The following is a 25,743-nucleotide window of genomic DNA, read 5'->3' as shown; positions in this document are numbered from 1 at the left end:
ACATCCTTTTACCAAAACGAGCTGTGGAGGCTAGAAAAGACACTGACGTCAATGTAAAAGTAAACCAAAGAGGTCTGGTTCCTGTATCATCACTGTGCTGAGCTGAGCGCTGGGGATCGAGTGCACGGTCGCTCGGTCGAGGAATCTGGGAGCGGGCTCAGGGATCAGCAGCTGAGCTTTCTCATTCAGGCTGTGTAAGTACCGGCTGCGGCATGCTTCGGGCTGGGAGAGGCGGGCAGGCAGAAGCGGGGAGAGGGAGGGAGCTTCACCAGCTGCAGCTCGCAAAGGCAGCGTGCTCAGGTCCCGGCCAGGCTGAGTTTGGAGGCACGCAGACAGGGATGGGAGTCCTCACAAGCCGGGTCTAGAGCAAAGCACGTGGGTTTGGATGCGGTTTGGCTCCACGCAAGTGGGAACAGTACTGGAGAGGAGGGTCTCCTATGCCATGTGCTGCAAGGGTAGAGGAGGGTCAGGGAGTTTAGGGCTGGTGCAAAGGAAGAGAACGTCTCATTGAGGGAAATGTGGGTGTTTATAGATACTGAAGTGGTCCATTTGGATGCCAAAGTATATTTGTGCTGGTCCATTATCTCAGGCCATGAAAAAGTGGTCTGAGAGGGCTCAAAATGAACTTTATAATATAGGGTTAGGAAGCAGAAAACTTTCCCCAGGGAAACAGTACGGAAACGTCCTTACTTTGGGTGCTGTGTGGATGGGGGAAGCAGCCGGGCCAGAGCTGGAGTGGGTGAGAGGGATGAATGGCCCGGCTAGTTCCATCAGCAAGTTGCTGCCAGCTGAGACATGTCCAGCCACAGTATATCATATAGAGAGCATCTCCTGTCGTTTACACAAACTATACTCAGTGGCAGAGTGTGATGAATTGGCAATGCGGCCCTTCAGACTCATTTCAGCTGTGTTTTGGTAACATGAGGTGCCTTTTCTTCTAACATTTTTCACATGCCAGGGCCAATTTCTCTTCTTCAGCAAAAAGCCAACCCTTTTCCTGAAATGGCAGCTCCTTCAGCAAAGCTAAAACTCCCCCATTCAGAAATAAAAGAGAGTTAGCAGACAAGTTTAATCCCTATTACGTGCGCGTGACAGTCCCAATTGAAAACCACTGGGGCAAATACCTCTGTCGCCCGTGATTAGATGCAATGCTGCATCTCAGCTTGCTCTGTGAATCCCTCCCTGAGCAGACGAAAGCTGGGCAGCCATAGAAAAGAGGCAGAAATGCCTACCACCTCCATGTTATAGCATCTACTGGCACAAGTGAGGGCAGAATCCTGCTGTTGATGGAAACCTCTTTACTAAGAAATTTTTCTATCTATCTATCTCCTTTGCACACAGAAATCTCTGCCAACCCACAGATGGAAAGCATATTTCCTTCTGCCCCACTCCTTTCTTACACAGACACATGGTAACTTAGTAGTGCAATTGAGCAGCTACTTTATTAATCAATCGATTTCAGCACATTTTGCTTAACTGTGCTTGAGCCTCCTTCCCCATCTTCCCAGTGCACTGAGATAAAATACAGACAGGGAGTAATTTCTTCCCTCCCCGCAGAGCGTAAAGGCTCCAAAATCACCCTACAAGTCTTCCTTCCCCCATTTTGAAGAAGGAGGCAAAGGCCAAGGAAGGAATTGTACATGAAACATCTTTCACAGCACGTTCTTCTGAAGGCAGAGCAAGCAGAACGGGGGAGGCTGCTGAACAGAGCAATAAATCCCACCACGCGCACGTACAACACCGCTGCAGCTCTGCTCCCCCCTACGTGCATCGTGCCCTGGGGATGACGTGGTTCCTGCAGGGATGAGGGCTGTCCTGCCCTTATGTCCCCTTTCAGGGGGGAAGACCAAGTCCTGCACTCCACCTTGTCAGAACGGCTGTGGGATTTTGGCTGTCTGCATTTTAATGGGCTGGAGACACATAAACAGGGATGTTTAGCAGGCAGGTGCTCAGCATGTTCAGGGAAACCTCACCCTTTAAGGAGATGTGAGTCCTGGCATCTAAAAACAGAGACATCCAAATTCCTGAGCCCTTTTTAAAGTGGGAGCCAAAAATCCCCCATGGGAGTAACGCTCTAACAAACACACAAAGCGCACATTGTTTGGACTTTCCTTTGCACCATGGACTGTTATAGCAGGTTTCTATAGATGCCCCGTTGCTGGGTTTAGGGTGAGGTGATACAGCCTAAATGTGCATGTTAGCAAACCTCCTGTGACATCTAAGGTAAAGTCTACAGCCCCTTCTGAGGATTTGCTGCTTCTTAGCAAGGCTTTCTGTAAATATTGTAAGGATCCTGCCATCACTTCTTGCTCTCTCTTTTACCTCTCCTCCAGTTTTCATAATTGCATTTTAATTTGTAGGTTTTTGCTGTAGATCTCGCTCCCGCTCAAAATGACTTATTAAGGATAGCTGAGCAAATCCTATTGACAGCTTAGCAGAGAAACCTTTGCCATCCAGTAAGTTCTAGAGAGGCACAGCAGAGTCCAGCTAAGCATGACAAAGTCCAGAGACAGAAGTAGTTGTGCTGAGGTGAAGGGTGAATCAGGGGAATAGAAAAGTGAAGCCCAGGGCCAGAGTAAAGTGGATCAGTAAAGCTGTGTGGGTCAGACAGGACTAGGCTGAGCTGACTGTGACACCCAGAGAGACGATGTCACCCATCAGGATGACACTAACCAGGGATGCTGCTGTTCAGTCTCAGCGTGATATTTACTGGGATCAATACGCCATTAGTGTATAGACACAGAGGAACGGAATTCTTTATTACCTCTTATGCATAATCCATAAAGATGTGCATCTCATCTATCACAGCCTCAGAAGCACCACTAGAGCCATTATCACACAACAGAAAGGATGACTTCCACATTGGTGCAAAAAGATTTACTGTCAAATATCCCTTCCTATTCATGGCTCCAGCCACCTCTACAAATACGTGCCAAAAAGATGGGGCTCTGGGAAATGCCGCTGAGGCTAACAAATATGGTGTATGGCTCCTGGTGTGGTGGTCCAGTAGACAGCTCCCCATCCTTGCATGCACTGAGGTTATCAGCCCTTTCTATGGGACACCTGGAGAGATGGATTTGGGTCTCTTTGGGGAGCTGCCCCATAGTGAAGCTATCACAAGTAGGCTTTGGCCTCATGGATGAGGTCGGGGGCGCTGCGGAGGTTTGCCGAAATTCTGTTTTATCCAGCGCTACAAACAGCTGCAAAGACCTACGTTAGAGTAGCTCGTTCGCTGCAGGTAGGCATTAGCAAGAGGAAATGACACTGAGCTCTGAGCACGTGGACTCACACAGAGACCACGGCAGGCGTTTGTAACCCACCAGGGTCCTCTCAGAGTGACGAATCCAGAAGGATGTAGTAAAGTGGGTACCCAGAAGGACATAGTAAAGTGGGTACCTGGGCACAACAGGAGAGGACACAGGGGCAGGCTCAGCAGGATGACCAACTTCTTGTATGTCATGAAAAAAGTATTTCTAGCATTCAGGTCCAGAGGATGGGAGATTGCTGGTGGACAGCTTACATGGCAGAGTGGTGGGCACAGACCTCTACTGCACAGAGCCAGTACCAGCCCCTCCGCTCCATGGGGTGTAGGAGCACTGTCTTGCTGGTCTGCCTGCTCTCCAGGAGCTGGCTGACGGGCAGTGCAAACTGAACAGGCAGAGCACACTTTCCCCTATAACCAGCAAAGCCTGACTTGTCATTACCCATCTCAGCAGGGAAGCCAACGCATTAGCAGGCTTATTAGCAGGACATTTAGCCGGGTGCAATTTCATCCTCACCCCGAGGGTCCTCTTCTGGAGGATGGAGAGAGAAAGCTGGGTTGTCATGCCGGGTTTCACCTTCTTGGCACTCTCAGAGTCGCAGTCCCCCAGCAGCCAGGCTGGCTCCTTTTGCCTTGGTTGAATATGCCAAGCAATACATCTCCGAGAAAAATCCAGGCTGCCAAGCTGTGTTATGCTGTCTCCAGCTACCAATTATGCAGATAAATTGATTGTCATTAGAGTGATGAAGTAGCAAATAAACTTTCAGGAACAAGGCAGCCCATTTTTCACACACCAGCCTCAAGGCTTCCTGCTGCTTTGATCAAACGCACAGAAAATTGTCTCCGGGCTGCACTGGTGTTAGAGACACAAACTTGTGAGGGCTGGAACAAGCCAGTGAGGGACAGAGATTTATAATACACCAATAACCCGACATTTGTACACTTTTGTGCAAGGCAGGTTGAGCAGATACTTTCCGAACGGGTCAAAGGCTGAGATGTGGAGCAGAGTTGCACAGGGCAGGGTTGCATAGGGCAGGGTTGCATAGGGTAGGGTTGCACAGAGCAGGGTTGTATGGAGCAGGGTTGCACAAGGTACAGCCCAGAGAAACATGCTGCCCCCAAGGTACCCCTTCTCCCATCACCCACAAAGGGGTTTGGCAATGTTGGGAGTAGTGCACAGGCATTTCCCACCCCTGTCTCAGCCACGCAGATTCAGGTCAGCAGCACAGAGACGGTTGTCACATCCCACTGTTGCGTGAAGCCACCATAAAGTTCACTCCGACCGGCAGCCGCCTCGGAGGATACCCAGGACTGAAATAGCAAAGGGCAGACGTCAGGAATCAGAGTCACTGGCAGGAGAGGGAAAGGAAGGGGAGTCGTGCTGTCTCTAGCCCCTGCCTAGATTAGGTCTGTCTCATACCAGGGCTGTTCATCTCCCACTCACGACAGTATTAAGTTCACCCAGAGAATCAGAGCTACTAAGACACTAGCAGTAATAAATCCCAACAGTATGATTCCTCACGAGCAACTTACCTAGGAAAGTGCATGATTATTTTAAATGCGCTGATTTATTAATACACTCAGGACAGCTCAAGCCACTAGTTCTTGCCCAAGGGAGTTCAGCAGTGGAGCTCAGCATCTTGACTCACAGTATTGGGACTGATATATGACTAGCTGTGATCAGATGGCATATCTAAAAATACAGAGCCTGCGGTTTATTTTTCTTGGAAAATGGAAAGACACCCAAAGAAGCAGAGCCCAGTTTAGCAATCACAGCAGGCTGGATTTTTGCTTTAAAGAAGCCAGCAGAATTTGCCCAAAAGAAGGTGCCACTTAGGTTGTGTTACAGCCGTGGGATTAACCTGCACCATGGGGGGATCCTCCGGCTGCCCTGGCTGCTGCTGTGGCTCTAACTCTGTATTACAGAGGGCAGGGATGCTGATCACACATCCTTGCCCTAGGAGACACGAGCAATGGGATTCCTCTGACCCAAAGGAGGTCTCTACACTGGGACCACTGGGAACTGGGCCGGTCATTTAGTACACACCTGTACTAATGAACTAAGCTCTGCAAGATGAACCCACCTTGCACCATTCCCAGGGAAGCTGCTGCAGACATCTCTGGACCTGTTATCAGGTCTGCCTTCACTCATCTCCTCTCTAGACTAAACAAGCCCAGTTCTGCTGGTCTCTCCAGTGGGTCATGTTTGCTGGACCTCAGCTCATTCCCACTGCTTTGGTTTGGATCTTTTCCAAGGCAGAGACACATGCCCCTTTTATTAGCCCATTTAACAGTATTTATTACATCTAATAGTGCTTTTGTAGAAAAAATCCCTCCAGGTGACACAAAGGGCATGTCAAATAGCACCTTGCAGCACCTCCTAACATGACAAAGACTGATGCTATCGGTAACAAGATGAAGTTATGGAGACGAATGATTCAGCAGTGGCAGGTTGAGCTTTTGCTCCTGATAAAAAATCTGGTTTGAGGCCATAAATACAAACTGGAGTTTGTATTGGCCTTGGCCTTGCCTCCATCACGCCATCCATTGCCCACGCCTCAATGAGTTCAAGGCCTCCTTGATAACCAGCAGTGGCCATCTGTTCCTGTCCATAACCTCATCCCAGGCAGAGAAAATATCCCCCAGGATTTCTGAACCGTTGTGTTTCCACCTGACTCAGGTCCACAGCAGGTTCCCTCTGCCCTATGTGAGAGACAAAGGGGTCCGTGATCCTATAGCAAAACCCACCACCACCACAAACAGTTCCTGCTGGATTCTGCTGCCCACCCATTTGTCTTCAAAAGAAAACTGATTATTCTGGCATTGCACTTTCCAGTAAGAAATCCCTTTAAATCACACATAGGATTCTCTCCTTCCCTTTCTGAAAACTTCCCAGGGCAGTTCTGCACTTTGTGCTTAGAGGGGTCATTTTAATGATAGGGAAACTGAGGCACCTCCCTAGAAAGTGGTTTTTTGTCCCCGATGAGGCCCCTCACACAGAACTCGCCGCGGGAGCAGGGACCAGAGCTGTAATTCCAGGCAGCTGAAAACACAAAGGAAAACACCCTCTCCAAAATAACAGGCAAAAAAAATCAGCAAATCTACCAGCCTCTTCCAGAGGCAGCAATTTTAGGAATCACTTGTAAACAGGCAGCAGGAGCAGGGTGGTTGTGGGGTTTTTTCCTCCCCAAATGGGGCCCTTTCTTTTCTTCCTGTTCCTATAAGGTTTTTCATCACTGTGGCATTTCCTACGATAATCCGTCAGATTTATGCTGCCCTGTTCCAGATCAGAGCATCGCTGAGCTCTGTGCATGTCTAACAAAAGACAGCCCTGCCCTGAGCCATTCAAAATCTCTACAAACCAGACAAACAAAGGAGACAGGAGAGGAGGATTAGCATGTTTGTGGAGAGAGTGCAGGGAGAGGATGTCTTTCTCTAAAGCCATTTGAGGAAGGTGGGTCCAAAGACCAGATTTTCTGAGTTGCAGGTGTCCTTCCTCCCGGGCTAGGTTGCTCATACAGCAAAGGACACCAGCCATTGAACAGACGGCCATGGGAGCACCCCGCTGCCCCTTGCCAGGTTTGTGTTTGCTGCTAAATCAGGGCAGGTGGAGGTACCAGACTGGTCCCCTAAGGTTCCCACCACTTCCTTGCCATGTGTTTGTGAATGCCCCTGCTGTCTTCTGCAGCCACACAGGGCACAGTGCACTTTGCGTTCGAGGTTTTCCGGCTCAGCCCTGCTACGCTTTGCTTCCCACTTCCCCAAACGCAAGAGCAGAGTGCTGAGAGCTGCCTGGGAGCTCTCTCGACCACCCTCGAGCCACACACCAGTGCAGCCACACCAAGCGTCCTCCCAATTCCTGCTTTGCAGCCCTCAAGCCAGAGCTGGGCAAGAGCCGCTCCTCCCGGCTCTGACCTCCCCAGGGCACATGTGCCCAAGCGACGCCAAAGCCCTGGCTGCCTGCGTAGCTTTCCTCTCCAAGCACCAGTGTCCCCACGTGCCCAGTGACAAACAAATCCGGCAGGAAATACTTTGCTGGGAATGGGGAGAGCTCTGCGGTGAGGTTGTGACACTGGACGTTGTGTTCTTGGCAATTAGGTCCTGAAACTTTGAAAAAATATCAAGAAAAGTACAAGAGATGGCTGCTGGCCAGAGCTGGGTTGGGGGGCCAGAAAGGTCAGAGTGGGACCCTGCAAGGGATCCCAATGCAGATTGGATCACAAGGGGCAGCTGAGACACAACATGCCTTGTTGGGTGGCCAAAGGGTCTCCGTGGCTCATTTTGTTGGTGCCTTGACTGAGGAACCTTGTCAGAAAACTCAGTTGTGAGAGCTGTGGTGAACTGGGCAGACTGGGATGGAGAGAGGGATCCTGACTCACCCTCACAGGGTACAGGACAGGGCACTTCCAACTTCACACTCCTTCTCATGCAAGAACTGGAGAAAGGCAGGACCGATGGATGTACTCCAAACCAGTCACCCGGCAGAAACCTCAGGGTCGCCCAGAGGAGCAGCTTGCTCTTCATGCCCTGCAGACATCTTCATTTCTCTTTCAGCTCAGCAGGTCCATCAGCAAAAATGCCATGGCCTGGGGAAAAAAATGGGCGGGGAGGCAATGGTCAGAAAAGTCAATTCCCAAATATGTGGCAGGCAGGCAGGAAACTGGCTCCTACACACTTTCTCCCCCATGCCTGACTCACCCAACAGGAGCCATGACTGTCATCTGGGAACCACTTGTCTTTCCCTGTTCCTCATCAAACAGACAAATCGCGGCTGGATCCCATCAGCAGAGGCCCCCATATGGTGACTGTCTGATCTCCCTCCTTGTATAAACACACAGATAGGGAGCCTGTTCAGAGGCAAGGCCACACGCTAATGGTGGCCTCTGCCCTTTGCAGTCCTCTGAGGACAGTGAGCGACAGCCCAGCAAACGCTGGGAAGTGCCTGTGATCTCGAGCAGTTGGCAGGGGACGCCAACTGCTCTCTGCTGAGCTTCTGATGTCAGGTAGGTGCAGCTGCCTCTGGGCCCTGCTGAGATGCCATTACAGAGGCAGCTGGACCATCTTTTATGGCTCACCACAGCCTCTGTTGCCCATGCTGAGAGTCAGGCAATCAGCCCTGGGGGTGTTGAACATGACCAGGGGCAGTGGTCCAAGCCCTCCTTCTCCAGGCAGAAGCAGCTCATGTTTCTTTGCCTCTTTGGTGTTTCTGGTCCAGCACTGCAGGAGAGGGACGCAGATTCTGTCTAGGGCTCAGTGCAGAGGGCTCTGATCTTTCCCTACGGCCCCTCCAGCTACCACCGTAGGCATAGCCATCATGAATGTTTCAGGGTTCAGATCCCAAAGGAGTCTCTGATTTCCCAGATGTCCCAGCATGGCACGCCTGGATCACCATGAGAACAGCAGAGAATGACCTCTCAATAGCTCAGCAGCTGAAGCTCCTTCCTGCGCTGGTGATGGAGCAGGAGTGAGTGAGGGACAAAGAGCAACCCTCAGCCCTGACCCCCTGTGAACTCCCTTTTCTCTGCAGACCCTGTTGTGGCCACCCAAGCCTCTCTCTGCCACAGGGTTGCTGCACCCACCTGAATTCCAGCATTCCTGCAGGGACCAATTTTGACTCAGCTTGAGTAAATGGAGTTCTTCAGGTTCAAGTCCAGCCCTTGAGCTCCTTCCCATGCCTGTCCACAAGGCCTCCCACCCTTGTGCCTCACTGGCAAGGAGATTGCCACCCACAGCACGAGCAGGACCCAAGCTGGATGTAGGACAAGGAGTCAGGGGTTTTCCCTGGCCCTTCTCAGCTCCACCAAATCAGAATAGCTACAAGTTGTTCCTACCAAATATCAGCTTCTCTCCCCTCTCCTCACTGTTGGCAGGGGGCTGTAAAACTTAGGGCAGGTGATTTCATCCATCAGGCAGCACCTGCCAGATCCCTGCTCTGCTCTGTTACGGTCTCCAGCAGGGCTGGGACAGAAGCCAGTGTTTTGTTCCTTGTCCTTTGACAACATTCCCATACTGCTGTCCAAGGCCTTCCTTTCAGGGGAAGGCAACGTACGTCCCGCTCATTAACGATACGGAAGTGTGATGAGATTGAAGCACAAGCCCCTTTGCAAGGAGGGAAATTCCTACACATTTGGGGACAGTTGCAAGGAGGGAAATTCCTACACATTTGGGGACAGTCTCAGTGTCTGCAGATTTTCCCCTAAACCAAATGCCATGTGGTGCTTTCCTGGCAGTTATCCTCTGTAAAAGGTGACTTCTGGAGGGTGATCCAGTGCAGCAACTTCTCCACCCTTGCTTCATCTGTGAGAACCTACCCGGTTCTCTGGGTCAATTCTGAATCTGATTCACAGCATTCCACAATAGTCCTGGAAACTGCAGAGAATCAATTATTTAGGGCTCATGGGCAGTGCATATCATAGGGACATACATGAATGTTTTCCAGCACGTATTAAGGCCTGGGGATCTTCTGAGGCAGATTTACTAGAAGGAAGAGTATTTGGGGAGGGTGAAATGGATGTAGACGCTCCTCCATACCATTAACTTTATCTGCCATGGTTTACTCACCTGCCAGGGAACAGCGCCCATTTACTGTTGCCTCTCCATCAAGCCTGCAGCTACATCAGCTGGGCAACCTTCCCTGCAAGCAGTCTTCTGAGGACAGGCTCACATTTGTGTGTGGTTGTTGTGACTATGGGCATTACTTGCTCCCATTTCCCCTTTTGGTTCTCCTGCCTCCTGGTGAAGGAGCAAGACAGTGGAAAAATGTCTCAGGAACACATTTGTTAGAGGGAAAATGGGAGAATATCCAATGGACGTGGCCTGCGGGCATGTGAGTTCATTTTCTCTGAAGGAGCTGATAAAAAAGGTTTCCCAGGCAGCTCAGTGAAGATACCATCCTTTGGTGTCCTCCATGTAGTGAGGATCCCACCCTTCACTGTCCTCCACGCAGTCATGACCATGGATGAAGGCTCCTCAACTTTCTGAGCTCTGATTCCATCGGGTTTGGGTCCAAGACCTTCTTGGGTAGAAGCTCTCCTCTGCCACTGAAGAAGAGAATTCATTTCTGAGAATCTGTTCTGTATAACAGGGGCTAAATTCAACTTCCAAAAAAAAAACCCAAAACCCAGGCATGTTTAGACACCAGGTTCTGGTTTGGGTCCTTACAGAGTTGGTCAACAGAGACATCTTGAAAGCTGATCCAGCCATGTGCCTTAAGCCCATCTCAGCAGCGCAATAGTTTGTTATGCTGTGCCCAATCTCAATCTCTTCTCCTGCAGCAGGGGATGAAAGGACACACAGCTCCCCTTTTTAAGGCCACAAAAATGATCAGAGGGATGGAACACCTCTCCTACGAGGAAAGGCTGAGAGAGTTGGGGTTGTTCAGCCTGAAGAAGACAAGGGTCCAGGGAGACTTTATTGCAGCCTTTCAGTACTTAAAGGGGGCTTGTAAGAAAGATGGGGACAGACTTTTTAGTAGGGCCTATTGCAATAGGACAAGGGGTAATGGTTTTAAACTAAAAGAGATATTCAGACTAGATATAAGGAAGAAATTTTTTACAGTGAAGGTGGTGAAACACTGGAACAGGTTGTCCAGGAAGGTGGTAGATGCCCCATCCCTGGAAACATTCAAGGTCAGGTTGGATGGGGCTCTGAGTAAACTCATCTAGTTGAAGATGTCCCTGTTCATTGCAGGGGGGTTGGACTAGATGACTTTGAAAGGTCCCTTCCAATCCAAACTATTCTATGATTCTATGATTCTATTATTTTTTAATAGGGCTGGAAAAATATACCCTTCTTCTGACAAAAACTGAGAAGACATCTCCCCAGGTTGGTGTGTGGTATCAGACTTCTGACAACCTCCTTCAGAGCCATCTGGCCTCCTGCTTTGCTGCTCTGTGCCACAGAAGACTTTTAAACAGAGCCCTGACCCACACCTATATTACATGGTGCAGTTAAGGGATTGCTAGGAATTATTATGGGCCAGTAGCACCCTTCCCTGCCATAACTATTGTTCCTTCTCCTACATGCTAATTTCCACAGAGTCAATACCTTCTTCCACCTACAATCTCAAGACATTCACTGCAACATTTAATACTGTTGCATATTCAGCGAACAAGCTTGAAAATTTTCCACTTACTAACGCTTCACTTTTGTTTCTTCCTTTCCCCCTCTCTCTGGGAGGATGATAAATGACTGAAAATCAAGAGATGATAGAAGCTCTTCATTCATCAGCTATGGTTGCAACTCCTCCTGAAGTCGAGTGTGGGAACCGTGTCTGGGACAAACCGTGGCCCTGAGCCCGGATGTGCCTTCTCCTCCTTAACAGCAGCATCTGCTTCCCAATATGGCATGCTCTGCACTATCTCAGGCACAACTTGAAACTTTGCAGCTGTTGCCACTCCGAGTCTAGCTCTAAATCCAGCAAGGAGAGAGAGGCTGTGATAGTGGGGGAGTGCAGGGCACTCATTATCCTGTGCACAGGGATCGGAACAAAGCTCACATGCATCATGCAGAAGCACAAAACCAAACCAGTCCTTGCATAGGAAGGGCTGGCCAGTCCCAGAGCTGGTGAACAGAGCATAGGTACCAATGTCTCATCCTGGAGAAAAGACTCCTCTTTCTTTCAGTCTTGCATTTGTAACTCCAGCAAGCTATTCCCGAAGTACAAAAGTTTTGTTGACAGGCTGGGGGAAACTTAAGCATTTGCCACCATGGGCAATAAGAATGATAGGGTCCCAGTTCATTCACCCTGCCCAATGTTGGACTATAGGTTGGTTTCTTCGCTTTTGTTCTTCCCCCTGTTCAACTCCCAAGATGGAAAGAAGTGAAGGCAAGATTATTACCCAGACAGGACTCATGGACGCCCTCCAATCACACTTGCTTTCCAAGTCATAAGGAAGTGAAAAGAAGATGAGAGCCCAGGCATGTGCCTGAGCTGGAGGTCAGTTGTGAAAGGCTGGATGCCTGGATCAGGGGCCACATAAAGTCAAGGAGGATGTTCCTGAAATTGGGGGAAGAATCCACCCCTCAATATGAGGAAACTCAAAACAGAAAATCAATAAAATAACTAGACAAAAAAGATCAGCTCAGTCTTCCTGGGAAAGATAGAATGGTGAAAAACTAATTCCAGAAAATGAGGTCAACCTTCTCTAATAACCATAGCTACTGTTTGTGCTCCAGTGAGACATGCATGTGTGGAGTTTACCTCTCCTCTATTTATGGATTTGGCCTCTTGACCTGGAATTCAATGCCTCTCAGTTGATCCTGTCATGTTGTGACGGGCCATATCCTGCATGTTTATTGCATTGGCACCAGTGTTGTCTTTATCTAAAGGGTGAGGGAAAAGAGCAGGCCAGGGCTGACACTAAAAATCCAGCATCCATCCTCCCTGTCCTTATAAACAATTAAATTTGATGCAACTTCTCACTTTATTTTTTTCTGCCTTTTTTCCCAGAAGGGACCTCTAAAGCTACTGTAAACCCTCCTGGAGAGAACATCTGTGCAAGCCCCACAAAAGATGGCTTTTTTGGTACCCGATTTAGAGCAGGAAGTATTCCATCACGAGGCTGGACTTTGGGGGACTTGGGAGATTTGAGTCATTACAGCATTGGCTAGCGGAGACATCTTGAAAGCTCATCTGGCCATGTGCTTTGAACCCATCTCAACAACTGGATAGTTCATTATGCTTTGCCCAATCTCAGTCTCTTCTCATGCAGCCCAATGTGAAGGGATACTTAAATCCCCGCTCTGAGAGGGACCCGATACCCACAATGACTCTACTAGCAGTAGGGAAGGGCTGTATGAGGATGGAGGAACATGTTGGGGGGCTCCTCTGTGGAACCTCAGACCCTCTATTTCTACCCTCGACTTGTCTACACTCAGTCACTTCAGCCCAGTCCTTGGACAGATCTTGTTAACCCCTCTCCCAAATCACTGCAGTCACCAAAGTGTGCAGGGTCACCCTTTGTCTTCCTGTGCCAGGTTTCTTCTCAGGGTCTGGACAGCTGGGTTGGTTCAAAGCATGTCACAGGCTTTTTGTGGCATTTGGTCCAGCACCTTCCTGCAACTGCCAGGCATGCTTGTGTCTAATCCCAGTTCATATCAGGAAGATGAAGAGTGAGGTATTTTCCTCTTGTGTCACACGGTGGTGGCTCAGTAGCATTGCGGTGGCCTTGAGCTGGCAAGTTTTCAGCAAGGAGATTTTGTTCCCACAGAGACATAGGAAAATTGACCCGGGGAGGGGACAAGAGCAGCGCAGCAACATCAGTTTTAGTTTACTAGAGATGTTCAGGCATTAGCACCGTGAGGAAGGCTGGAGCCCTCTTTAGCGTTTCCAGCACTTCATAAATTTCAGAGAGATTTAGGGCAAGGAGCCAGATGTTTGGGGAGAAATTCTGAACACTAAAGACAAGTGGAAATTTTTTTTTTTTTTGGTAGTGTGTATTTTTTCCCATTAGTTGCAAGGCTATATTTAGAAGAGAGGGGGAGAGAGAGAGCACGAGAGAGAGATTAGGCATTTCTTAATATTCTGTAGTCACTCCAGTTGTTCTGCTTGTAGGAACAGATGTCTCTTCCCTGGGGTGATAGCATTCAGGTCCACGAGGAAATTTTCTTACCGGCAGCTCCTCTAACATAGAAGGGAGATCGGGCCAGAGGTAAGTCAGTCCATCGTGGAGGAATACACTGCAGGGACCGTTGCAGTGAATGCTTTGGGATATTGGTCAGAGAGAAAGGGGGGGCATGGGATCGGAGAGGTGACAGCAGGGGGCCAGGAGGGAATTGCTGGAGACTGGACCCCAAGTCCGGAGTGGAAGGTGTGGCTATTGCAGCAGCGAACCCTGGCAGGCATGGCAGTGGAGAGGGTCCTGCGCCGAACATGTGGAAGAGCAGCTCGGGAAGCCCCTGGCTCTGCCCATGCGGCAGGTGTGGAAGTTCATCAGGAGGTGGGGAACCTGGAGAGCCAGGCTGCACCGGTGACTGTGAGGGGCTGTGAGGGGCTTCCTCCGCTGCGAGCTTCTCTGCTTTTGGGTTTTGGGGCAGTGCCGTGATATTTGGTTGTTTCCCAAAGAGATGGGGGCTGATGAAAAGTGTGTGAAGGTACTGGCTTTCCCCCCATTGAAAAGTGCTATGCCAGCTCTTGTGAGAAGTGGGGTGATGCCTTGTTTGTATCTGTGTATTCCCAGGCATAATTAAGTTTTGGGGAAATGCAGTCAGGGAGGTTTTGTAAGCCAGGAGAGGAGATGGTGCACTGCCTGGCACAGGGTCAGTTGCAACTGGGGATGTTTTACCTCTGTTTGGCCACGTAGCAGGGTGCGAGCTCAGCACTAGGAAAGATGCTGTTTTCTTTCTCTGAATCTGCTTGCTGGGTCAGTCTAAGGAGAAACAGATCCTTTCCAAGGTCGTTAACCAGGTCCTTTCAGAAATGCTCCCTGCTTTCATAGCAATACACTCACCAACAGCTCAAAGTTTTTCCAGGTTAACCTGGTTAATCCAAAATTTGCAAAACTTTGAAGGTACTGTGGGATCTGTCTGCACAGCACAGTGTCATATGTGCCTAGCAAAGGAAACCACAGATACCAGTCTCCCAAAGGGTTAAGATCTGGTTATCCATCCTGGGATGCCTCAAAAAATGTCTGCTCCCTGACCAGATCTCCCATCTCTCTGCATTCCCTGGGCCAAGCCCAGGTATAGTTCTGTGCCTCAGTTTCTCCCCACAGCCAAGAAAGCAGCACAACTCCGCTGGGCTGCAGAGCTGCATCTATGGCGGGCTGGTCTGACCCCTCTCCCCACTGTATTGCCCCTTTGTTCCTACCTGCATTTGTGTCACTCCATTCTCTGTGCTCCCTGGGGTGTGAGCATTGCCTCTTCTGTCCTGCATCCCTGGGCCATGCAGGACCCCTGGTATTCCTCAACAGCAAACCTCTGTTGCTGCTCTTCCCCCACTGTCCTCCTCAGGTTTCTTGCCAAGGGACAGAGCAAGCAGGCAGCTGAAGGCAGAACGAAGGAAAAGTGCTCCAAGATTGCTAAATTTGCAATTAAAAATCTCTTTTTCAAAAGCAAGCAGCAATGCGTAGGCCAGAAGTTGCTCAGTTTAATCTCCCGTGATGTTTTTGCACTTGCCTGTGACGTTCCTGTATGTGCCCATATGAAAATTTTCACTGCAGGGTTCTCCTTGTATACAGCCACAACAGCTTTTATTCCAAACTGGCATTTCTAGCACTTTGTCCCAGGCACCCTTGAAATGCTAGATGGATTACTGTAATCCCAATAAAATCAAACACATTTCTCTTGTAGTGCTACAACCTCCCAAGAAGACAGGCACAAATCCATCCCTCCTGGCTGGACCTATAAAACTCCAAATCCATGTTTCTTTCCAGTTTTAGCTTTTAAAAAAAATTTTAAACCCTCTTGGAAAAAAATTTCCCCCAAAATATGTGCTTTCCCCTCATATTATACTGGTCCACAAAGGACAGAGAGGGATACATGCAGGAAGTCATGCTCTGATTTCTCTTACAGTATTAGAGCTAGATATACGCATCTACTGCAGAGGTGTCACTCCATGCTCTCTCGTGACAGATGACACTTGGTGCTAACCCTGATAGGCAATGAGATATTGGTCTTTTAAATGCTAACAGCATGATTTATAGAGTATTCACCAAGACAATATTTCTGTCACTCCAAGGCCAAGATCTGGTAATGCAGAAAAGAGGGACATGAAAAATGCAACGGTATCAATAAGGCATTGTAGACACCTAAACGTTTCAGGAGACACTTTTCTATTGAGTGTGGTATAAACAAGCAAGTGGAGGTGTAAAGCCTTTATTGGCGCTTCTAAGGTGACCAGTACTAGCAAGCCTCATCAGAGACATGCTGAAGGACCTCTGAGTGCCCACCACTGCTGGGTGCACTTTTGCGGGTCTGGAGAGGCAATGTATGTACAATCCCACTTTGTTTGCTTGTACATGTACATCTGGACTCCTTCTCTTAAAGGCTGAGGCGTTACGGCCGCAAATGGGCATAGAGGAGGTATAAGCTCATAAGAAATCTGCCAGCGCATGAATTTCCTGCTCTGTGTATCTTTGGGAGCTTCCATATTTTCCATGCATGCTCAGGACAGGGCTGGGGGAGGACCATACAGATCTTTCCAAGTTTTAAATAGATTGTCTCTGGGTTGTCCAGGACTGGTGATCCGTCACCTTTTTTAAGCAGCAGGTTCAAGCCTAGATGCAGAGAGTGAGCATCTGGGCCAAGCCAAGTAGCCTCCCTCCCATCCGCATCACTTTGCTCCATGAAGAAGAGGAATGTAGTTCAGAGAGTTGTGCTCTCCCTCTTCTAACTGGCAGTGATCTTTCATGGCCTAGGATGACCTGTTGGACTAAATCATTGCTTGGGTACCCACAGGCTATTGCTTGTTCCAAACTGAACCAGGCAGCTCACATAGGATCTGATTTTGGCCTTAGGCTTGCTGGGGAGTGTGGGGTCCACCCGTGTGCACACACAGTATTGAACACGGCATGGTGAATGGAGCTCAGATCACAACTCACAGCGATACCCATCGCCCATCCACAGCAGGGTCTTGGAGATTAACAACCACATAGGTGGGCACATCAGGCAGGAGGCAAATGGATCAACAGCCCATCAGCAACACGAGCCCAACAACCGACATTGCATTAGTCTCCATACGTCCTTAGGCCATGATTGCTTAAATGGCTTGAAGGAGACAGCCCCTGGCCATGCCTGGGACTGGACATCCAAAAAGAGCGGGGTGTTAATTCCTCTTGCTGTTGTGCAAAGGGAGTTCACGCCTTTCCCCTTCCAGGCAAAGGCCGTAATTCAGCACATGACCATTCAAACCATTAGACAAGGTAAGAGTTGCTGGCTATCACGCTCTTCATTGCACAAGGGCAAACATGCTGTGTCTGACCAGTGCGTACACCAGGCAATCAGCTATTGTCTATCCCAAGGCTGGTTCTTCATGAGGAAGATAAGATTTGGTGTAAATCTGAAATTATTTCACTTTACGCAAAGAATGAGAGGCAGGCAATGCTCTCCCTTTGCAAAGAAGCCATCCAGCCCTGTTTGCAGTGTTTCAATGCCAAAGCAATTGTGAATTTGCAGGGAATAAGACCTAAATTAAAGGATGTGTGGTGGAGAGTGCTAGCAAACTCCTTGCAGGTTCATATTAAAGAAAACAAGGATTGTGCTCAGTGCCTATTTATGTGTTTGTCAGCTCTTATTTCCTCCGTCCTCCTAATGTTTTTCAATCTGTTGGCTAAATTCAACCAAAGTTTGGCAGAAGGGAAAGATCACCTCAATTTTCAGGAAATTAGGCAGCAAAGAGAGGAGAAAGTCAAACAAGTGTCGGAGCCAAGGGAAGAGCTGGAACGTGAGTGCTCATTAAGGCAGCCAAGTGTCCACATGGGAAAAAGTTATAATAAGCATCTCAACCAGAGCAAAGCATTTATCCAGCCCTGTGAGCCACTGCAAGACATGAAACCATAAGAAAGCAGGTGTCATTTAATCTGACACTCACAGAACTATGTGTTTTGTGTCTCCAAAGCACCTTTTATTTCCACAGCATTGGAGGGGAAGGAATAATCCAACTCTGGACTGGGTTTGACCATTCCCAACTGCAATTCCCCAGCAGTTGAGTGTTTCACACACTCTGTCCAGCCATCCTCAGACCTGGAGGCTTCTAGGACACATCAATGCCTAGGAATCAAGTGAGAGCAGAGATCTGATGCCTGCAGATATGGGATCTTCCCCACCCTGGGAATAGCCCCATTTCTGCTTCAGGGTGGGATCTTTCTCCTCCAGACATTAGCTCCCTTCTCACAGCCTGAGGGCTAGATGGGCACCAGCTTTTCCCTTTCAGCAGCTGGATTCATTCCCTTTCACTCCCTTTCTTCCTCAGTTCCCACTGTCAGCAAACCCAACCTCCCCAGGCTGAGCATAAGGCATACAGAACAAGCTCTACCACATATAGGACAAGGCCCTCGACATGCACAAAAACACCATATTTGGCCAGTTTGAGCCAGAGTTGAGTGAGAGCTTGCCAGAAGGAGACTCATACAATTTAAACTGAAAGAGAGTGAGTTTAACCCTTCATTTATAAATATGATAAATCACCCAAGGAACTTTAAACACGGAAAGGCTGCAAAACTAAACACATGCTGCTGCCATCCCAGGCAGCAGAGTAACACTAGCAGGCAGGACAGGGTAAGGGAGACAGAGGGGATGATAGAGGAGCCAGGTTTCCATATCAGATGTTCTGATTCAGGACAGGAAGATGAGAAAAGCTGAAGCTGTTTATACTAAATAACACTCACTCTCACTTGTTAATGTCCTTTTCATCTTTCTGATCCCAGTGCATGGCTCTCTTATTCTCTGTTTCTGGGTCTGCATGCAGAGATCCTATCTGCACACACCAATAAATAAACCTTTTGGAGAGCGGTTAGGACAAAGCTCAGTTGCCTGACCTGCCTTTTCTTTTGTAACCCATTACTTGAATTGCTGAGCCAGATCCAAAATTCCCCCGGGTCAAGGAAGCAATCCCCATTGACTTCAGCAAGTGGAGGGTGAGGCTTAAGGCTGACGCTGAGCTAAAAGTTGGGCGGAAAGAAACACAGAATGGTCAAGAATATCCTCCTGGGGCACACGTAGCACTGCACTGCCCATGCTAAATGAACAAGTGTGATGCCAAGCAGCAAGCGAGCGAGGGAAGAGGCTGCAGGACCTGGTTTCAGCACAGCGACCATCTGTTTCCTATTTGGCCCAAGAACGATGGAATCAGTTGTGTCACGCAACAATGAGAAAGTATTTCAGAGCAAGTCCCCCTCTCCCAGTGCTGAGTAGGGACCTTTATCAGAACAAGGGAAACCAGGTCAACCTCCAGTCTCTGTCCCTCCCCTTATCCCATTTCTACCCAGATGCCTGCTGTACTTTTAAGGAAATGCTACCCACAGTCTCACAGGCAGACAGACAAAATCCAGCCTGAGAGGTATAATATAACAGCATAGGCCAACTGGCGCAGTCAGACAGCACTCAGAAGGATGCGTGTTTACCCATCTTGGGCTTTGCAGACTGCCAGCTCCAAGAAACAGGGATTGCATGGGAATCTGGGGGATTGAGAGCTGAATTAGGCATGAAGAAGGCTGAGCTCCAAACTCTTTGAAGATTTTAGGAAAGGGGTTAGCACAGGGGCTATTTACTCTGTAAGCAAAGGTGACAGTCGTTCTTGTAGCTCTGCATGAGCTCATGCCATAGCTGCAAGCAATAAATAGTGCGAAATATAGCAAAATAAAGGTTTGCAAAGGCTGCAAAGCTTCTCATGTATTTAGCCATGCCCCCCACTGACTGCTATATGCCACCACTCCATGGTGATGGGTAGCTGAACCGACTCACTTTAACACCTGCATGAGTATTTCTGATGGCAAAGAGAGAGACCTGGTTGGTGTAATATTTTGACTGGGGGGAGGGGGGGCAGAACTGGAAATCTTTGGAAATGTTTGCTTTTCCTCAGACACGAGGTCACACTGCCATTCTATGCCTTGTTCAGCCTGCTGCAAAATGGGGCAACGTACCTTTGTCAAGTGCTTGGAGACCCACAACGGAAAAATACTTAGTAGCTGTTAACCAGGGGTTTGGTCCAGCTCCATCTCATTAAAAGCACTCAGAGGAATGCTATTGCTTTGCCAGTCCAGCTCTCCGTCCCTTCTGCTTGTGAGCCATGAGAGGAGGGCAGTCCCACAAAGAAAGGAAAAGGCCATTTACCCAAACATCCATCAGTAACAAGAGGAAGACTTTTCCCACTGCAGCCCAAGAGGCAGCTTTTCCACAGACTGTCAGTGAGGAAATCTTCAGAATTACTTAAATTTGTTTCACGTAGATGCTTGGATTTTGAGTCCAGACAGGGCAGCGATGGAGTGGGAAGAGACAGAAACTCTAATTCAGCTCCTCCATGGCATGTTCAATTTGGTAAACAAAATGCTACTTGTTTTTTAGCTGTTTACTATATCTGGAGTTTATTTCACTGCCCATGGGGCTCAGTGGAAGAGGTGACTATGTAAGCCATCACACTGTATATGCTGATGATTTTAATTTCTGTGTATGGACAGTACTCATAGGGAATCCTTTTCTGTTGGTCTGTAAAGTGCCCTACATACCTCAAAAGCATCGTGAGGATGAGCAACATCTGAATGCATTTTGAGTTATTGATTTCGCTGAGGCAGGAAAGGAAAAACGTAAGATGAATATCAGGTGTTTGTGATAAAGGATCTGAGACAGAAGAAAAATCTCCCAGAGGAGGCAAGCTACTAACAGAGCAAATGGCCAGTGCCTTAGAATTACAATCAGGAGACAAATGCATACGCAACTAAATACACTCTAGTGCATGCTAAGGGATGGGATGGGTGATTTTGTCTTCTCCTCTTGCTCAACTATCTGTATGAACACAGATATACAAGCTCACACTGCACTCGAGGAGCAACAAAGTCTTTATTTCTTGGTTTGCACTGGTGCAGTAGCTTCCACAGTGCGCCTCTTGACAGCGTCTGCAAGGAGAAATCTGGGAGCAGATCCAGGCATCTGCTCATTTCAGTTTGTTTTTGTAATTAAAGAGTGAAACAAACAAACAGAGAAGATCAGATGGTGAGAACAGTAGAAAATCATTAGAAAATGGGCCAGCGTTCTGCATCCTCCCCATGCATCTTTCTCAGGTGCCAGACTTCGCAACTCCACTACCTTCAGCCAGTCTTGGGTCCAGTTTTTCCTGTTATTCACTGACAGCATGCTTGGCACAAAATGTAAAGAGACAAGACCTTGCCCCAGGAGTCTGCAGGCTCAATCAGACCCAGACAAAATAATGCGAACATGTGTGCTACTTTGGCTGCCACCAGAGTTAAGGGCAGGGTGAGGTAATCTGGTCATTCCTGAAACACAAGATGTTCCCATGTCTGGTTGCTGCTGGAGACAGCCTAAGTGCAAAAGTGGACAGAAGTTAGGATTGTTCCTCTTTGCCCAGCAGTTCTTTGGGACATTACAGGTGGTCTGACCCCGGGCTTCAGGATTGCAGTCCTGCAGCATAATCTGGCACTGGGTTTGATCTCAGGAGGGCTTTATGATTGAGCACCAGCCATTCCAATGGACAATCCAACCACGTGGGCTTGAGTGGCTACCTAAACAGAACAAACTGCCATTTGATTATAAATATCCTTCCAAGTTCAAGGATATTAAAACCCATCTTTTTCTTTCACACCACTTCCATAGACTAGATGAGAGGCAAGAAGAAACTAGAGCAATACCACACTCCAGGCCAACAGACCTAAGCTCCATCATGATGACAAAGTCACTTCTCCAAGAATTTCCAGAGGGAACTTCACACCAAGTCTTCTAAATTCTCAGTCCTGATCTCTGCTTTGGCCCAACAAATGTTCTGCTTTGTGCTCACCTGGCTTGAATGAACCGTACAGAGTAACCACAACTAGACTGTAGCATCCCATGAGGACTATTGATCTTGAATGTTGACCATTTGCCAAACATACTTCATTCCCAGCCCTCTCCAAAGTGAGAAGAGGCAGGAAAGCACCCACACTTTGGTCACTCAGTCCTCTGCAGAAGCCTGCCTGGCCATATCCTATGACCTTATTCACCAGTACAGGCTGCGAACTGCTCTACTGAAAAGGACATTGGTGGTATGGTGGATCTTAGGCTGAAAAAGAACCATCAAGCAGCAAGCACTCATTGCAGACAAGGCAAAGTACATACTGTGCCACATTAGGAGGTTCATGGTCAGCAGATGGAGGGGAGTTATTACCTCCATCAATTCATCACTGGTGAGGCATCCAGTTTGGGAGCACTCTGTTCAGGGGAATGCTGAAAGACAGGAGAGGGTTCAGCAGAGTCTTTACCAGGATGGGAGGGATGCACTAGTACAGCCTGAGGCCAAACAGCTGGAAAGTGGCTTTGCAGAGGACTTGGGGGTCCTGGCGGACACCAAGTTGCACATGAGCCAGCAATGCACCCTTGTGAGAAAGAAGGCCAACAGCTTCCTGCATTGCCTTAGGAGGAGCATTGCCAGCAGGCTGAGGGAGGTGATCTCAGCACTGGTGAGACACATCAGGAGTGCTGTGTCCAGCAAATGCACAGACACTTGGGAATCTCTTCTCCTAAATCTCAGTTCCCCAGCTCTTTATCCCAGAGAGCTGGAAGCCTTCTGCTTTTGTCAGGAGGTGTGGAGGAGTTCAACAGCTTGAGAGTTATGGCTAGCAGGGATTTGTAGTTCATTAACCCAACAAGCAAGCTTTTAGTGGCTGGGCAGGAAAAGCTTTTAGTGGCTGGGCTTTGGCACTTGTCAGGCAGGCTCAGAGCTGCTGTGACGCTCTCGGGACCCAGTTAGGACTGTCCCTGCAAAATATTTGCTTTTGGCCAGCAGGAACTCTCCTGAGGATCCACTTTTCACTCGAAGGCTTCTGACCTAGGCAGCTTCTTCCTCCGGTTTCTACATGGCCACCAACAGCTTGGAGTATCTCACAAGCAATGTGACACCTTCGGTCCATCCTCCCAATCCTCATAAGCAGCAAAAAGGATTAGTGCAGGCAGAAAGCCAGCTGCCAGAGGATGGGGCATGCTTGGGGGAGCTGGATATCCAGACCCCCTTAGCAATTCAAGCCTTCCTCATTGAGACATGCAGCCCAGGCACACCGCAGTTCCTGTGAGCACTGGAAGATGTGTTTGCAGCTCCTCGTCTCCTAGCCCTTCCGCACTTGGCTCTTTGGTAGCAGGGATTTCAAACCCTCATAACTCAAGTCTTTCAGCATCATTCTCTGCTGATTCAAGCTGATTTTTTTAACCTCAAAGTCCTGCTCAGCTGCTTTGAGATATTCCAGACATTTTTCAGCCATTTATTTTTATTGCAACCAGCCAAGTTTCTGTATATATTGGGCTTTTTTTTATCTTTTTAATATACAAATCAGTTTAAAATAGTGTGTAAGTCAGGAATGATTTGCAAATTAAACTGTCAAACCCTGGCAGGAGTAGCGGCTGACGCCCTTGGTTTGAAATCTCCCGGCTGCTGTTGCTGTGAGTACAGATCTCTAGAAGATGCCACACAACCTGCTTGTGCTTTCCCAGAAAATTCAGCCATCCTTTGATTTTAGGAAAATCTTACAGTTCTTGAAAATGCTGCTGGATGTAATTCTCTAATGGGATCACCTGGCCAAGGGAAGGGATGTGATATGTTAGGAGTCAGATGCTGGGGCTATGGCTGTGCTAATAGGTCAGGCAAATGTCTTCTGGCTGCCAGCACTATCCTTCTCCCACGGCAGGGCAGGAAGAGCCGCCAGTTGGGACGAAGCTGTCCAGTGGAGGAAGGACTTGAAAGAATAAGAGCCATGTTCAGGAAACAAGACTTGGTAGGAGCCGCATATTGGCTTGACCCTCCCTGTCACAGCAGAAAATGGCCTGTGCCCTCCATAAGCATCAATGCACCCTGCTTAGACTCAGTAACCCCATCTATTTCTCTGGGCCATTTGCCACGTGGCTGGCTCAAACATGACCATGTGTAGGTCCCCTGACTTTCCCTTCTCCTTTGCTCCCCTTGGCATAGTTCACTTCTCTGTTCTTGCTCAGGCCTTAAAACCACTTTTGCACAGGGCAGAGGAAGAGAAATTTGAAGTGGGGATTGTGTGTCTTCTCCAAAACATGCATCTGGAACCACTGGAAGACAGTAATTGTAAACCCAGGTATTTTTCTAGCGATTATTGGTAATCCCATATTGACAGATGAGATGCTCAGAGAGTACCGCAATATGTATAACTACTGAAGATGTACAAATAAGTTGGTTAAAATGTTCTTAGGTGACAATATTTTGAGCCCTAAGGAATGCTGACATACCCATCAATATACTTCTGTTTCTTCTCCTCCAGATCACTGGGAAGTCAGTGACCATGCCGACCTCCTCCACCCAACTTCCAGCCCTTGACTCTATCAACTCCACCCAGCAACCCAACGCCAGCATCTACTTGTTCTCCAACTTCATCCATGCCGACAAAGAACTCTACACAGAATTTTACAACCTGTGGATTGCCCTGATGGTAGTCAATGCCATCATTTTCCTGGTGGGTGTTGTGCTGAACAGCTTGGCACTGTACGTCTTCTGCTTCCGTACCAAGACAAAAACCACCTCTGTTATTTACACCATCAACTTGATTGTTACTGATCTCTTGGTGGGCTTTTCCTTGCCTGTCCGGATCATCATGTTCTATAGTGCAGGGGACTGCCTGAATTGTTCCTTGGTTCATATCTTTGGCTACTTTGTCAACATGTACTGCAGCATCCTCTTCTTGACATGCATCTGCGTTGACCGCTATCTGGCAATTGTACAGGTGGAGGCCTCACGTAAATGGAGGAACCCCACCTGGGCCAAGGGGATCTGTGTCTTCATTTGGATCTTTGCTACTGTGGTGACTTTCTCAATCCTGACCATGGCAATACAGTTTGCTGCATGCTGCCTCTCCAAGATTCTGGTCCTAATGGTCTGCGAGTACTTCTTCCCCCTCATCATAATCATCTTCTTCACCACCAGGATTATGTGTGCTCTGTCCAAGCCCAGCCTCATGCACCAGAGTCGGGAGAGGAGAATGAGGGCTGTGCAACTCCTTATCACCGTCCTCATCATCTTCATGATCTGCTTTACTCCTTTTCATGTGCGACAGGTAGCAATCTCCATCAACCCAGACATGCCCCATGACGTCAGCCTCCTCGTCTACCATGTGACAGTGACTCTGAGTAGCCTCAACAGCTGCATGGACCCCATTGTCTACTGCTTTGTCACCAATAACTTTCAGTCAACCATGAAAAACATCTTCAGGAAAACCGAGCCAGAGCAAACCAGTGTGGACATCCTGGGTATGAACAAGAACTCCAAGGGCTCCAATGCAATCATCGCCTTCTCAAACACAATAGGAAGCTCTGTGAGCTTGCCATCACCAAGCAGTGTCCAGATATAACCCACACCTGATGGGACACGCGGAAGTATGCCAGTGTAATGATGCTGGAATATTGCTAGGATGCATGGTACTATTGTCTTTGACCTCTTTAGTTTTTAGGCTGAGGTTCAGAATGACACTGGTGGAATTTATTCTTCAAGAACATTGTGGTCTGTTTGGAAAATGGAACTTGCAGTGCTGTTAGTACCAATACAAAAGAGAGTCTATTAATTACTGTTCCCAACAGGAAAGTTTTCTTTGTATTTTAATACAGACATTTTGCTAGCAACAAATTCTTTACTGTGGTTTTCTTTTTCTGTTTGACATTGTAATGTGACACTCCTAGGGTGACTTAGAAAGCAGGAAATCTCTATTTTCTATGAAAGCTTTTGGGCCTTGGGCATGTGCTAAGGAGTAAAGGATAAGAGGGATGTTTCCAGAGCTATGCACTACAAAGATTTTAGATGCCAATGGAGTGGGAAAGAAAGTATTGCAACC

General features: G+C 48.3%; 1 protein-coding gene across 2 annotated transcripts; it reads left to right on the top strand.

The window, feature by feature from the left end:
- Window positions 1-53: 53 nt before the first annotated feature.
- Window positions 54-25,743, top strand: GPR20 (G protein-coupled receptor 20). 2 transcript variants are annotated; one of them, XM_075495352.1, is made up of 3 exons: window positions 54-194; window positions 13,818-13,914; window positions 24,184-25,743. In XM_075495352.1, the coding sequence occupies exon 3, from the start codon at window positions 24,205-24,207 to the stop codon at window positions 25,264-25,266; it is 1,062 nt and encodes a 353-aa protein (XP_075351467.1). In that variant the 5' UTR covers window positions 54-194; window positions 13,818-13,914; window positions 24,184-24,204; the 3' UTR covers window positions 25,267-25,743. The 2 variants fall into 2 exon arrangements, with proteins under 2 accessions (XP_075351467.1, XP_075351468.1); XM_075495353.1 differs by lacking the exon at window positions 13,818-13,914 and having other exon boundaries at window positions 60-194; window positions 24,184-25,742.

This window comes from Mycteria americana, chromosome 2, assembly GCF_035582795.1.
Source record: "Mycteria americana isolate JAX WOST 10 ecotype Jacksonville Zoo and Gardens chromosome 2, USCA_MyAme_1.0, whole genome shotgun sequence".
In the NCBI taxonomy this organism is placed as follows: domain Eukaryota; kingdom Metazoa; phylum Chordata; class Aves; order Ciconiiformes; family Ciconiidae; genus Mycteria; species Mycteria americana.
Note: the sequence above shows the minus strand (reverse complement) of the source record. Positions and strands in the feature narration are given on the sequence as shown.

Excerpts from the sequence above, each read along its gene's own strand:
- GPR20 (XM_075495352.1), top strand. The coding sequence starts at position 24,205 with ATGCCGACCTCCTCCACCCAACTTCCAGCCCTTGACTCTATCAACTCC.